Source organism: Symphalangus syndactylus, chromosome 18 (genome assembly GCF_028878055.3).
Source record: "Symphalangus syndactylus isolate Jambi chromosome 18, NHGRI_mSymSyn1-v2.1_pri, whole genome shotgun sequence".
Taxonomy (NCBI): domain Eukaryota; kingdom Metazoa; phylum Chordata; class Mammalia; order Primates; family Hylobatidae; genus Symphalangus; species Symphalangus syndactylus.
Window position 1 is genome coordinate 35,708,232 of NC_072440.2, and position 15,597 is coordinate 35,723,828.

The window sequence follows — 15,597 nt, forward strand, 5'->3', positions numbered from 1 at the left end:
CCCAGGACTGTTCACCTTCCCATTCAGGCTCCCTATGCTTCCTTTTCTCATCTCCTATTGCCACTCTGGGATGCTGACACGATTTAAGAATTTGACAGATAATATGAGGCAATGAGTAGTTGGAATTCCCTCCCTCAAGTACCCCCTCCCCAGTTTTGCTGGGTTGGAGGCGGAGTTTATTTGTTACAACCTTGTTCTGACCGGCAGGGATCCGGTGTGTGTAAGTGAGTTCTGAGTCTCTGTTGACAAAAAGGGACTCGAATGCAAAGACGCTGAGCTAGAGGGAGAGGAGGGCGGGGACCCAGAGGAAAGAGGCATTCCTAGGGGTTGGGGAAGTATTAGGAGGGAGGGTTAGAGTGGGAGGGAGGGAGCCTGGCTTTCGAAGCAACTCACAGAGGGGTAAATAAAGGGAAGTGAGGAGGAAGAGGGAGACTGAAAGAGAAGGCAGGTGGGGAGAAGGGGGACGAAAGAGGCAGAAGAGAAAGAGAGAAGAGAGAGGAGGAGAGAGGGGGAGAGAGGGAAGGAAGGAAACAGGGAGAGGAGGGTCACAGAGTGACCGTGGAGGATGGGGCTTCTCGGTTCTAGATATTTCTGGGACTGGAGACTGTTTGCTAGTGGGGAGACTCCAGCTCCGGCAGCCAGTTCGGGAGCGGCAAAGTAAGATGGACAGCGACAGACAGACGTTCCAGCCACCTCTCCGCCGCGGGGAGATCCTGGAGCTGCTTTCAGGCCAACTCCAGTTTCCCAGCTGGAGCCTCTGAACGCGCTGGACTGCGCGAGCACAGGGAGCGCCAGAAAGCTGCTCCCCGGAGATACCCTTCGCCGAAGCAGTAAGAACTTCCTGCTTGGGTCCCTGCATTCCCTCCCTCCGAAACTTCCCAGGAGAAGGGCGGAAGACCCCAGGGGAAGGGGCGAGGCGAATCTTCGCGCTGCTTTTTCTTCCCTCCCCCTTCCCGCGCCAGGCGCGCAGGCATGGATGTGCTCAGCCCTGGTCAGGGCAACAACACCACATCACCACCGGCTCCCTTTGAGACCGGCGGCAACACTACTGGTATCTCCGACGTGACCTTCAGCTACCAAGTGATCACCTCTCTGCTGCTGGGCACGCTCATCTTCTGCGCGGTGCTGGGCAATGCGTGCGTGGTGGCTGCCATCGCCTTGGAGCGCTCCCTGCAGAACGTGGCCAATTATCTTATTGGCTCTTTGGCGGTCACCGACCTCATGGTGTCCGTGTTGGTGCTGCCCATGGCCGCGCTGTATCAGGTGCTCAACAAGTGGACACTGGGCCAGGTCACCTGCGACCTGTTCATCGCCCTCGACGTGCTGTGCTGCACCTCATCCATCCTGCACCTGTGCGCCATCGCTCTGGACAGGTACTGGGCCATCACGGACCCCATCGACTACGTGAACAAGAGGACGCCCCGGCGCGCCGCTGCGCTCATCTCGCTCACTTGGCTTATTGGCTTCCTCATCTCTATCCCGCCCATGCTGGGCTGGCGCACCCCGGAAGACCGCTCGGACCCCGACGCATGCACCATTAGCAAGGACCACGGCTACACTATCTATTCCACCTTCGGAGCCTTCTACATCCCGCTGCTGCTCATGCTGGTTCTCTATGGGCGCATATTCCGAGCTGCGCGCTTCCGCATCCGCAAGACGGTCAAAAAGGTGGAGAAGACCGGAGCGGACACCCGCCTTGGAGCATCTCCCGCCCCGCAGCCCAAGAAGAGCGTGAATGGAGAGTCGGGGAGCAGGAACTGGAGGCTGGGCGTGGAGAACAAGGCTGGGGGTGCTCTGTGTGCCAATGGCGCGGTGAGGCAAGGTGACGATGGCGCCGCCCTGGAGGTGATCGAGGTGCACCGAGTGGGCAACTCCAAAGAGCACTTGCCTCTGCCCAGCGAGGCTGGTCCTACCCCTTGTGCCCCCGCCTCTTTCGAGAGGAAAAATGAGCGCAACGCCGAGGCGAAGCGCAAGATGGCCCTGGCCCGAGAGAGGAAGACAGTGAAGACGCTGGGCATCATCATGGGCACCTTCATCCTCTGCTGGTTGCCCTTCTTCATCGTGGCTCTTGTTCTGCCCTTCTGCGAGAGCAGCTGCCACATGCCCACCCTGTTGGGCGCCATAATCAATTGGCTGGGCTACTCCAACTCTCTGCTTAACCCCGTCATTTACGCATACTTCAACAAGGACTTTCAAAACGCGTTTAAGAAGATCATTAAGTGTAAGTTCTGCCGCCAGTGATGACGGAGAAGTAGCCTGCCAGTCGGGGCTACAGGATCCGTCCCATTCACTATGCTTCCCCCAACCCTAGGGAATCAACACTTAAGATAATTTGCCACTTCCCCTCTTTCTCTCTGCTCCGCTCATGGCTTGCGGACCTGGTCTCCTCCCCACTTCCTGCTCCAGGGCAGGGCGCTTTGTGCAAAGGAGACCCAGCGGAGGGGCGTGAGAGCCCAGGAAATTCAGAGAGTTTGTGAGAAGCGACATTGGCTCAGACTTTGCCTGTAGCATCAGTTTTGATCCCAGCAATTGCCTCTTCTCCCTTCTATCTCCTAAATCTTTGCGTTGGATGTTTAATCCTTAGTTCAAGGCAGAAAATCCAAAAAATAAATAAACTGTACACACAGCCGCCGCGCCCACTAAGGGGCTCCACCCCATCACCCAACTTCTAGAACTTGGACTTGAGGTTCGGGAATTTGCTCCATCTCTCCCGCCCTGTGGCCCTTGAAATATTCACCTTTTTCTCCCCATTTTTATCTTTTCTTTTCTCTCATTGCTTCCCTCTCTGCCCTCGCCCATCCTTATGCACGAATCTGCTGGTCCGGAGAGGCGGAAGAGGCTGCTTTTCCCCGTGCCAGCGGTGCCCCCAGGATTCCCCGTCTTCGCGCAGACTTGAGATAGTTATAACTCTCTCGTGCAGTGCACAACCCCTACTTCCTTTGTTTCCTTGGACTCAAAACAAGTGGCTAGAAGGTGTCTCTTAGAGTGGACTTGTAAGTACAAGGCCGGTTCAGTGAGGGAGAGCGAGGAGGAGGGTGTGCAGACCACTTTGTTTATGCTTGCCTTGGTGTCAGCACTCACCAAAGAAACTGACAATCATACAGTGGAGAGAGCGGACGCTGTTTGTACAGGTAGCTGGCGAGTGTATACGTCCTGGCATCGCCACTTACTTACTGCGGGAGGCGCCAGCCGGCCGCTGTTTGCGCTCTGGGGACGCTGAGAGGCCTGGAATCCGCGCGCCTCCCCAGCCATCTGTGCTCTGGCAGCGCGCTAGGCGCCCCTGGCTGCTGACTTACAGGATCTGGGTTCCTCCGCCTACGCGCTGGGGCGCCCTGAAGCATGGGTAGACACCTGAGGTTTTTGCCTTAGCCGGTGGCGCAAGGTCCCGCGGAACTCTTGGGATTGGAGAGACCAAGAAGGCTTTAAAGGGGCGACACGCAGGGGCGGCAAAGAGGAAAGGTTCCCCAGGGCGCGCGTGCCCAAGGCTCCAGCTGGCTTCCCCAGTAAAACCTGAAAGAGCAATTTTATCCTTACGATGTAGACTTTTTCCTCCTAATTCACGCTCTTGTCCTTTTTGGATCGGGGAATAATTCTGTTTAGCGTGTCCCAACACTCGCTGCATTTGCTTTACAGGACATCCAAGACACAAAGTTAGCAGAACTTTGTTTTCCAAATAGGAATTCTGGGCTTTCAGTGGAATGCCCAGATAGTCCATAGGTTAGCACTATCTCTGACAGCAGGCAGATAGTTTAAATAGCAGGGTCCTAAAGGACTAGTTAGGAGGTGATCTTCCTGGGGAGGCTAAGAATATTTTATGGGATTATTTGCTCCCTAGCGTGATCATTCTGCTGTGCCAAGGGTCTACGGAAACCACCTTTTTGCCCTTTGAATTGTGCAGCACTCCAGGCTTTCGCTCCTTCAGTTATTCTTGAAGCTTTGCCACTCCTGCTGAGAAACTGGTTAAAATCTTTGCTGCCCCAGAAAGGGAAGTTATTTAGGTACTCTGGATGTAAATTTCCAACTACATGATGGAGATCTAGAGGTTTGTCATTGTTTGAGCTAGCCTCCAATTTTCTTATGAATAATGGTCTTGTTTTCCAGAAAATTCACAAAGTAATTGATCCCTACTCGCCTCTCCCTTCAACTGTACCTTTCGAATGTTTGCATTTGCTGTTTTGAGAACGTATTACATTTACAGATTGCAAAAATTGCCAGTGAAAAGTTCATTTGTTTATAATTAAGAAAGTGAAAGGACAGCTCTGTCACTTGAAGCCATTTTATTGTTTGTCAGACTGAAAAAAGCTTTCCTTTGGTGTCTGCTTCTGTATTCTAAACTGGAATAGACATCATATCCCAGCTAAACAGGGAAAGTTTTAGAACTTTGGGAATAGTTTGTATGTATAATGCTGACAAGGGTCTGCAGTGAAGAAGATAAGATAGACTTCTCCATTACAACTATTACTCATTTGATAATTCAGTTTCATTTTTGCTCACATAATCTAAGTAAAGCTATATCAGAAACCAAGTTTTTCTGTATGTTATACTAAATTTTAAGAACAAAGTCTATATTTAAAATAATCCAAACCCCAAATTTGCTCATCCAAATTATGTCTTGGCCAGCAAGTTTTACATTAGAAGTTTTGAGACTTCCATTTATTTGTGTCTTTTACAGAATTGTATGACAATGACTTTTGGACATTTGTTCTTTCTGCTTTGGAATATTTACACAAGAATGGAGAAGGAACATCCAACTGGAGCATAATTGTCAAGGCAATAGAGAATTTAGAGAAATAAAATAGCTGCATATCTCAAAAGAGTGCCTGATGCTTTCTTTTCACTTTAAAGTATTTGTACTAAGGTAAAGTGCTGATGCATCAAAATTGCCTTCACTTTTGCTCCTGACAATAGAAGACTTTAATAATGGTAATGCTACAATTAACTGATATCAGTAACACATGCATCTTTATTTCACTCAAAATCTCTACCTACTTGTATTTATTTGTATAATTTTAAAATTAAAGTTAAAAATACAGTGATTAAAAGAAGATCCTTCTTTACACGTCAGGGATCTGACTTAGGGAAATAAGTGTAGTTTTCAACAGTAAAACTCATTCTAGATGGGTGATTTCTTTCAAAAAAAAAATCTGCCTCTGGAAAAAGAAAGTCACATATCATTTAGGCATAAAACCATGCATTTTCCGTGACTGGCACCTGCAGGTAACATATAGGTTTCTTTCTAACATGGACAGAATTGAAGATATGTGGAGGAAGACTGTAGTCTCTGGGGAAAGCAACAGGGGTCCAATCTGCCTTTTTAAAACAGTGGGTGGTGCTGAGATCCCTCCTTTGTCTTCCCTGCAACATTCAGCTGGAGGAAAATAACCTCCCCTGTTTCAAAAGGAGCAGTTGATTGTTTTGGGGTTTGTCAATTAAAAGTAGAGGGACATTTTATTTTCTGGCTGGGTCTTCTTCCATAGTAGCGTTTTGTATATAAGACGTATTACTATGTTAAAATTAATTATTATGCTCTATTATTTCCCTACTTAAGTAGTCTGGAACACCTCTTGTTTCTGTTGTTATATTCGTTCACTCTACTGCTTTCTGGTGTCAGAATGATGGCTGCAGGACAAAGTGAGCATGGGTAAACCTCAAATAAACAAAGGTCAGGGCCATTATTGCCAGAGCAGAGAGCACTCTGAAGCTCATGAAGCTTGGTTCAGGTGACGTATGTACGTACACGTATTATCCCAAGAGTGAAAAATAAAATCAGGGTGCTAGTGGTGGCTCTTACCTGTAACTGAACACTTTTTGTGGCCTAGGGGAAGCAGGAGGATCGCTTGAGGCCAGGAGTTCAAGGTTACAGTGAGCTATGATCATGCCACTACACTCCAGCTTAGGTGACAGAGCAAGACTCTATCTCCAAAAAAGAAAAAAAAAAGTAAAATTAGAAGAACTGATGCAATAAGAACTATCTGAAGCTTGTCATTTTCAACATGTTACCTAAATGTGTTCCTGATGTTGAGTAAAATGCTGAATTGGACATATTTGTCAGTTGAATTTTGGCTATTACTCTTCTCGACCCTTGCTCCTTCCTCTGGCATCTCTTCCTCTAGGGACAATGGCTTTCTGTTTTCTATAGGCCTTCCTGTGGCCTCTACCAACACCTCAACTAAGTGAAGGAATTGTTAGTTACTAGTCACTTCCAGTGTGACTAAGAAGCCCTACTAACCCATTTTCAGTGATCATGTGTCAGCTACTGCTTGATAATATTGAAATATAAAACTACAAATTAATATAAGATGCTGTTGTTACCTTAAAGTAGTTTTCAACCAATTTGAATATATAAAAATAAACTGATAAGGCCAAGTAACTACTCCTGACAGGGTCAAAGTGCCATATAAACAGGATGAATCACAGGAGTTTGGATCTATAAGAATTCAGAAGACAAAGATCACTGTGGGCTCGTAATAGGAAGGGAAGGGTGGGTAGAGAACACTATATATTGTATGTAGGATTGAGCTCTGGGCAGATGGCAGGTGATATGAAAAGGGAGACATTCCTTATGAGGTGACAGGAAACACCCTGATCCCTTCTTCCTGGCAAGTGGGGGTCTAGTATGAAATTTCTATCTGATTGCTGGATGTTGATTAATTGCCTGGGTTGATTATGCAAATGGTGATCCTTGAGAAAGATGCAGACTCAAAACCTCCCATGTGTTGTATTAACTCGAAAGGGTCTGGGAAGAGAGAGCAAAAGATGGGTCTAAAGCCAAAGGAATGGCTAGATGAAAGGAAGAATGTTTTGAGCAGAGTAAGGAGGAGAGCATCAGAATGAGGAGAGAATCATTAACCATTAAAGAGTTGCAGCAGGGTGGCCAGGGGTAGGTACAAGGCAAAAAATTCAAACATATAATGTTTGTAATTTTGCCACGTGGTTTTTACACATAATGTGCCACTTAAATTTGAAGTAGCAGATCTGGTTAGAAATACCAGTTAGAACATTTTAGCTAAAGCAGAAGGTTCACAGGGTAGTGTTAAGTACAGAAAAAGGTGCTAGAGATTGTATGTGGAGGTACTTATGCCAGGTTAAAAAGCTGAAACTGTGGTTTTAGCCAGTGGAGACCACTAATAACGAAAGCAGATGTGTTCTCTTTGGAAGTGATTTCAATGAGGCACGTGTAAGGCTTTATAATAAAGGCCTGAATGTGAGAAGCTGGCAGAGGAATGGAAAATAAGTAAGATGATGAAAAATGCATCAGAGAAGGAACTGGCAGGACTTGGTGTCTGGATGTGAAGAGAGAGGGAGTAGAAGATGCTGATGAGGTTTTGAGCCAGGGAGATTTGGGCGAATGACAGAAAGGGAAAGTCAGGGATTGTTTTTCCTGTGAGTCTTTCCTTTTGCAGCTTCATCTGTAAATGTGAAAAGGCTTTGTCTTCTGCTAAAAGAATTCCCAATCCAGATGGCAGGGGCCTACTGGAAAAGGTATTAATACATATCACAGCATTAGAACAATCTGCCATTTGGGTGAGTATATGAGGAATGCTACTACATAGAGTAATGATTGGATCAATTCCCTGATTAATATTAATTTCTTTTTTAGTAGGGGATCTTAATGTTTTTCGAAGAGGGCACAATTCCAAGAGAGAACAGCCTTTCAGGAAGAGCAACCCCAAAATACTGTGTTAAGTAGTTTATTAAGAATGGTACATGAAGCCTAAAGGTTGCATCTGTCTAGTTAAGTAAGTGGAGAGCAGAGAAAATCAGTTTTGCTATTTGAGTTCACTTATTAAGAACCATAAGAGACCTATTTGATCCTTATATTACTAGAAAATGTAGATCCATTAGTGTCTTAGTCTGTTCAGGCTGCTATAACAAAATACCATAAATTGGGTAGTTTACAGACAACAGAAATGTATTTGACAGTAGTAGAGGCTGGGAAGTCCAAAATCAAGGCACTAGCAGGTTTGTTGTCTGGTGAGGGACTGCTAACTTGTTCACAGATGGCTGTCTTTTCTCTGTAACCTCCCATGGCAAGAGGGACAGGAACCTCTCTGAAGCCTCTTTTATAAGTGCATGAATCTCATTCATGAAGGCTCTTTCCTTATGACCTAATCACCTCCCCAATACTGCACCTGCTAATACTATTACATTGGTGATTAGGTTTCAACACATGCATTTTAGGGGGACACAAACTTTCACACCATAGCAGTGAGGCTAATGTATCCAGTGAATTTCTTTTATTTTTCAATCTACTTTGCTTATGTGGCAATGGCAAGAATAGGGAAATGAGTAGAATCCACAGACATTTCCATATCTGACACCATCCCAAGCATTATCATGCCAACTGCCTATAACCCTGTGCAATTGCTCTGCCTTTCAGAAAGTTGTCCAGGCCAATAATTCAAGGAGCTGTTTGTATTGGAAAGTGGTTGTTCTGTTGTGTCTAAGCTAGTTTCATCCTTGAAGAAATGCAAGGGAAAAAAGCTGGCTGGGAGCAGAAGGGAGAGGAAAAGGCAGGGGAGATAACAGGTCACACTAATCTTGTTACATAGCTGCGGACATTGATGAGAAAGTGTTTTCAAACTCCTCCAAGGTCCTTGGAGAGGAAGTATCCTGTAAATATGGTGTGCTTCATAGTCTTTGGAAATAATTAGTCTGACTTTGCAATAGCTAAAGAAGATAGAAATCAAATGGCGAAAGCTGATTTTAACTTTAAAAGAACAGTAGATACAGGACTTCAATTGCAAGTTTTCACCAAAAATATAGTTTATTCTAAGTATTTACTTCAAAGAAGGAGCAATTTATGGGAGAGGCTGTGGCTCAGGAGTAGTGGGCATAAAATTCATTTGTTCATTCAACTAAGATTTCTGGAATACTGATAGGCCAGGGACTGTTTTACATACTTGGGATACAGCAGTGAAAAAACTAGGTAAAATCTTTTGGCAGGTTGTTTGCAAAAATAGCCACCATTATTTTTCTCCACGTGTTCACCTCTTTTACAATGTGATTGAAAACTGCTAAGAGAATAGATTTTAAGTGTGCCCAACACACACAAAAAAATGATAAGTATTTGAAGTAATGAATATGTTTTAAAAAGATATGGAGGCTATTTTCTTATACCTTGAATCTGGGCTGGCCTTATGCCTTGCTTTGATGAATACGATGGGGCAGCATTGATGTGGTACCAGTTCTGACCATGGAACTCAAGAGGCTCTGTCCTCTTCCACTTGCTTCCTTGTAACCCTGCCCAACTGTCATGTGAACAATCCTGTGCTCACTTGCTGGAGACAAAGAGACCAGATGGAGCAGAGGAGTCATCCCAGCTGAGGCCATTCTGGATCAGCTAGAGCCCGACAGACTTGGCAGCTGACTGCAGACACAAGAGTGAGGGCAGCCTAGACCAGAAGAAACTCTCAGCTTCATTCAATCTAAATTATCAAAGCACAGACTTTTGAACTAAATAAACGGTTGTTATTTTAAGGCACTAAAATTTGGGATAATTTGTTATATTGGAAAAGCTAACTAATACAGTCTCAGATCTTAAGGAAAACAGAGAAAATAAGCAACAATAACAAAATCATATACATATGTAGTATATCACATGGCAATCTGGAAAATGAAATAAGCTGAAGTAAGATGTATAGGGGGTGCTAAGGTGAAGGGGAAGGATGTTGCTATTTTTTATTGGTGTTTAGGTGACCGCTCACTGATAAGGTGACATTCGGATAGTGACCTCGAAAAAGTTATCAGAGGCATCTGTTTGGAGCTTGGTGAAAATGAGCCCTCAGATAAATATATCTTAAGAAATCTTAGGCAATTTACTGTGAAACTACAGAGGATGTATTTCCAACAAAGGAAATGGCAGGAAATTGCATATTTGGAAATTTGTGTGTTCAAATTCTAGGGCCTTCCCACTTCCTGACTGGAGATCTATTAGGTTGAAAGTATTAATATTCAACTTGCTCAGGATAAGACTCAGCCAGCTAATGAGAAACACCGAGTGGTATCTTACCAAATCGTAGGTATTGCTGTGACCCTGAAACTCTGGCATATAGTCTACATCAGGGGTCCCCAACCCCTGGGTCATGGATCTGTCCTGTCCATGGCCTGTTAGAAACTGGGCTGCACAGCAGATGAGCCAGCATTCCCACCTGAGCCTTGTCTCCTGTCAGATCAGCTGTGGCATTAGATTTTCATAGGAGTGCAAACACTATTTTGAACAGTGCATGTGAGGGATCTAGGATGCATGCTCCTTATGAGAATGTAATGATACATGTAATGTGCTTGAATCATCCCAAAACCATACCCCTGCCCACTGCAGTCCGTGGAAAAATTGTCTTCCACAAAATCAGTCCCTGGTTTTTGAAAGGTTGGGGACCACTGCTCTACATGGTGAAAAAAAAAGCTGCCTTGGCAAGCCAGGTCAATTTTACTGAATTTTACTTCTGACTATGCTACCACTGTCATCTTGGTATATGGTATAGTTTTATTTTGAAAACAGCTTTACAGAGGTTTCATTCACATATTTTACAATTAACCCATTTAAAGTGTGTAATTCAAAGGTTATAAATACACTCATGGAATTGGGCAGTCATCATTATAACCAATTTTTAGAACATATTCATCACTCCCAAAATAAACCCTGTACTCTTTATCAGTCACTTCTTATTTCCCACTAATCCTTGAGCCCTAGGCAATCACCAATCTACTTTTTATCTTTATAAATGTGCCCATTCTGGACATTTTATCAAAATAGAATTAATTGACATGTGGTCTTTTGTAACCAGATCCTTTTATCTAGCATAATGTTTTCAAGGTTCATTTATGTTGTAGCATGTATCAATACTTTATGCCTTTTTTATTGCCAAATAATACTCAGTTTTAAGGCTCTATCATATTTAATTTATCCATTAATTAATTGATCATTGTGGTTGTTTCCACTTTTTGGCTATTTTAAATAAAGCTGTTGTGAACACTTGTTTATAAATTTCTACCTAAGTGTGTATTTTCATTAATCTAGGGTATAAAGCTAGAGATGGAATTGCTGGATGATATGATAACTGTATGTTTAACTTTTTGAAGGACTTCCAAGCTGCTTTCCATAATGGTTATACCATTTGAAATTCCCACCAACAACGTAAGAGGGTTCCAATTTTTCCACATCCTCCCCAATACTTGTTATTACCTGTCTTCTTGATTATAGCTATCCTAGTGAGTCTGAAGTGTTATCTCATTGTGGTTTTGACTTGCGTTTTCCTAATGACTAATGATGTTGAGCATCCGGTTATATGCTTATTGACTGTTTGCATATATTCTTTAGAGAAATATCTATTTTAATTCTTTGCTCATTTTTAAACTAGGTAGTCTTTTTATCATTGAGTTGTAAGAGTTCTTTATATATTCTTGATGCTAGATTCTTATCAGGCTTATGAATTACAAATCTTTTCTGCAATTCTGTTATCTTTTCACTTTCTTAACATTATCATTTGCATCACAGCAATATTTTTTTGCTTGTGTTTTGGAGTTGTATCTAAGAAAGTCATGGAAGATTTACTCCGATGTTTTCTTTTAAGGGTTTTACAGTTTTAGCTTTTACATTTAGATAGTTGATTTGTGGGTTATTTTATGTATGATACATGGAAGGGGCTCAAATTCAGTTTTTTGCCAATGCCATTTTCAATACTATTTGTTGAAAAGAATAGTATTTCTCCATTGAATTTTTTATGCCCTTGATGAAGATCAATTAAGCATAAATGTAAAGGATTATTTCTGGATTCTCAATTCTGTTCCTCTAAACTATTTGTCAATTGTTATAGCAGTACCACAGTCTTGATTATTGTACCTTTGTAGTAAGTTTTGAAATCAGGCAATGTGATTCCTCCAACTTTGTTCTTTTTTTCAAGATCACTTCAAGTATTCTAGATCCCTTGCATTTTCATATAAATTTTGACATCAGCTTGTCAATTTCAGAAAAAAGCGTAACTGGGATTTTAATAAGGATTGCATTGGATCTGTATATCCACATGGAAAATATTATCTATTATCATCTTACCAATATTAAATCTTCTGATTCCGGGACATGGAACACCTTTCCATTTCTTTAAGTGTGATTTAATTTATCTTAATACCATTTTGTGGTTTTTAGGGTGCAAGTTTTACACTTATTTGGTTAAACTTATTTGTAGGCATTTTTTCTTTTTGTCACTATTGTAAATGAGATTGCTTTAATATTTCATTTTCAAATAGTTCATTATTAGTGTATAGAAATACGATTCATTCTTGTATATTGATCTTGTATTCTGCAGTCTTGCTAAAATTATTTTAGTAGGGGCCGGGCGCGGTGGCTCACGCTCGTAATCCCAGCACTTTGGGAGGCCGAGGCGGGTGGATCACGAGGTCAGGAGATCGAGACCATGGTGAAACCCCGTCTCTACTAAAAATACAAAAAAAAATTAGCCAGGCGTGGTGGCGGGCGCCTGTAGTCCCAGCTACTCAGAAAGGCTGAGGCAGGAGAATGGCGTGAACCCGGGAGGCGGAGCTTGCAGTGAGCTGAGATCGCACCACTGCACTCCAGCCTGGGCGACAGAGCAAGACTCCATCTCAAAAAAAAAAAAAAATTATTTTAGTAGGTATTTAAGTGAATTTCTTAAGATATTCTATATACATTATGCCATCTGAAAATATAGTTTTACTTTAAAAAAATGGATGTCTTATATTATTTTCTTGACCAATTCCCTTGCTATAACTTCTACCATCAGGGGCAATAAAAGTGATGAGAGTGGACATCCTGTCTTGTTCCTGGTTTTATGGGAAAAGCAGGCAGTTCTTCACCATTTGAGTGTTAAGTTAATGGTGGGTTTTTCACAGCTGCTCTTTATCAGATTGAGAAAGTTTCTTTATTTTCCTAGTTTATTAGGTGTTTTCATTGTGAAAGGATGTTGAAGTTGATCAAATGTTTTCTGTATGTCAGTTGAGATGATTATGTGCTTTTTGTGATTTTTTAAGATTAAAAGAAATAATTTCAGGAAATATTTAGCAAAAACTCTGCTATATACTAACTACTTAACAAATGTTATTTAATATTTTCTCAAGGAAGCACCTGTAATTGGATTTTCATTGATCGTGTAGTTGCAGAGCAAGGAGAAACATTACATCGAATATTAAATGTCATTCCTGATTTTTTAATCATATAAAACAGAAGACAAATGTATTATTCTGTTCTCACGCTGCTAATAAAGACATACCTGAGAACGGGTAATTTATAAAGGAAGAAGTTTAATTGACTCCCAGTTCAGCATGGCTGGGAAGTCCTCAGGAAACTTACAGTCATGGCAGAGGGGGAAGCAAAGATGTCCTTCTTCACATGGTGGCAGGAAAGAAAAGTGCAGAGTGAAGTGAGGAAAAAGCCCCTTATAAAACCATCAAATCTTATGAGAACTCACTCACTATTATGAGAATAGCATGGGGTGAACCAACCCCATGATTCAATTACCTCCCACTGGGTCTCTCACTTGACACATGGGGATTATGGGAACTACTAATCAAGTTGAGATTTGGGTGAAGACACAACCAAAGCGTTTCAACAGTTAGGTAGAATACCTCAGAAAGAAATAAGAGGACATTTACAAAGTAGCATTGTCCACATGATAAAACTTTAATTTTAAGGAAATTAAAATAACACATAAAAATGAGAAATGAACTTGATAAGTGGTAGAATACTAAAAGATGTATTTTAGAAATTCACCTTTCTCTCTTCTTGTCTTTGTTTTACCTTTGACCTTGTGTGGCTCTCTCTCTCTCTGAGTCAAGTGAGACCATTCGCACCCACTAATCTATGCCTCTAGTGTTTGGGGGAGAGCTTATCAATGCTTTCAGTTCATTGCTTTCAGTTTGTAAAGATTTTCACAGTGGGCCACCCTGTTACCACTTGTAAGCCTTACCAGAGGAACCAGATGGCTGGTATATTTGAGTTGCCAAAACAGCAGCAACAAAACCCATAAAATGTGGAGAAAAGATATTTTCTTTTTTTGTTATATTTCAATCCTGACAGTGTCATTAAATAATGAGAACTTCAAAAGCTTACTGTGAAATTCACAAATTATTAAGAGTCTGGGCTGTTGTTCTCATTCTTTATTGTTAAATAATTAAGCCTGGATCATCTCAAATACACACACTTGATTGGTGTCATTTGATGGCATTACAATTTTTGCTTTAACAAATTAGAAATATATTAATATTAAATTGACTATCTGTTTCTTATCTTGCATTTATGTTTTGATGATACAGTATCTGATCATATTTGTTTATTCAATTGGTGTGAATTTTTAATAATGTGTTCTTACCTTGTTGGCTTTCTGATGTGTAACTTTCCATGATGCTTGGTTTAATATGCCTCTTACCCATTTAGTCACACTTTAATAACATATAATGTGCTAATAATGGGATTGAGCATTTATCTGATTTTTCATGAACATTTACATATATATACAATATGACATTATTTTACATACTTAGGTGTATCTTTATAAAGTTTGATGCACTCTTAGCAAAATAGTTTTTATGTTCATATGTATAAAATAAGCAATATATCAGTGGTTCTCAGGGATAATTTTGTACCCTCCACCCCAAGGAACATTGGCAATGTCTGGAATCATTTTTCATCATCACAATTGGATGGGTGCTACTGGCATCTAGTGGGTAGATGCCAGAGGTGTCACTCAACATCTTCAATGCACAGGACAACCCCTACAACAAATAATTATCTGGCCCAAAATATCAATAGTGTTGAGGTTAAAAAATTCTCTAGATAAATTGCCTTCTCATGTTTTGGAATGAAAAATTCTTAGGTACTTTTATGACTAGCAAAGGAATAATGCATGCATTTAGGAAGACTTCAAAAACAAAAATTGCTATAAATTCCACTTTGTTTTTGTAATGTTTGTTAACTTCTCCAGGGACTTTGGCACATAGAATTTAATATACTTCTTTATGTTATTTCTGGGATATAGAAATGGAAGATTTGCCAAATAAATATGCTTCTTTTTACAGATGCAAAACACACACAGAATTTAAGTGATTATCCTAAGGTTACGTGTTTGATTAGTGATCACAGTTACTTGTCTGATGGTAAAAGCATGAAAGGCTGACTTATATGTTCCTCGGAGAAAAACAGGATGATAATGCCAGGGTTCAAAAAGCCTTGCTCTATCTTTTCTCCTTGTTTTCCACCTCCTCAGTAATATAAAAATCCTAGGGGAATAATTTCACCATTCTATTACTAAACACTGAATAATCTCATATCATCATTTCAATTAGAGCATATTTCTTTATTGATGTAGAATTAAATTTACTTATGTTAACTTGAAATTTACATTTAGCATTAATCGTAATATGGAAGGAAATTAAACCTCAAGTTGATTCTATAAATTCTGCTAATAAGGTTGTGAAACTGAAACATGTCAAGCAATATGGAGTTTCCATATTCTTCCTCTGCAAGTTCTAATTCATGCCTCCTCTTTTAGCTGTTGAACAATAAATGAGTTTATGAGAGAATGCCAATAACCAGGATAGAGATTTAAATTAGAAAATGGGACAAAT

The 15,597-nt window shown here is 41.4% G+C and overlaps 1 protein-coding gene across 1 annotated transcript; it reads left to right on the plus strand.

The window, feature by feature from the left end:
• Window positions 1–241: 241 nt before the first annotated feature.
• HTR1A (5-hydroxytryptamine receptor 1A) lies at window positions 242–4,814 on the plus strand. The gene has a single exon (XM_055252429.2). The coding sequence runs from the start codon at window positions 973–975 to the stop codon at window positions 2,239–2,241; it is 1,269 nt and encodes a 422-aa protein (XP_055108404.2). The 5' UTR covers window positions 242–972; the 3' UTR covers window positions 2,242–4,814.
• The last annotated feature ends 10,783 nt before the right edge of the window (window positions 4,815–15,597 follow it).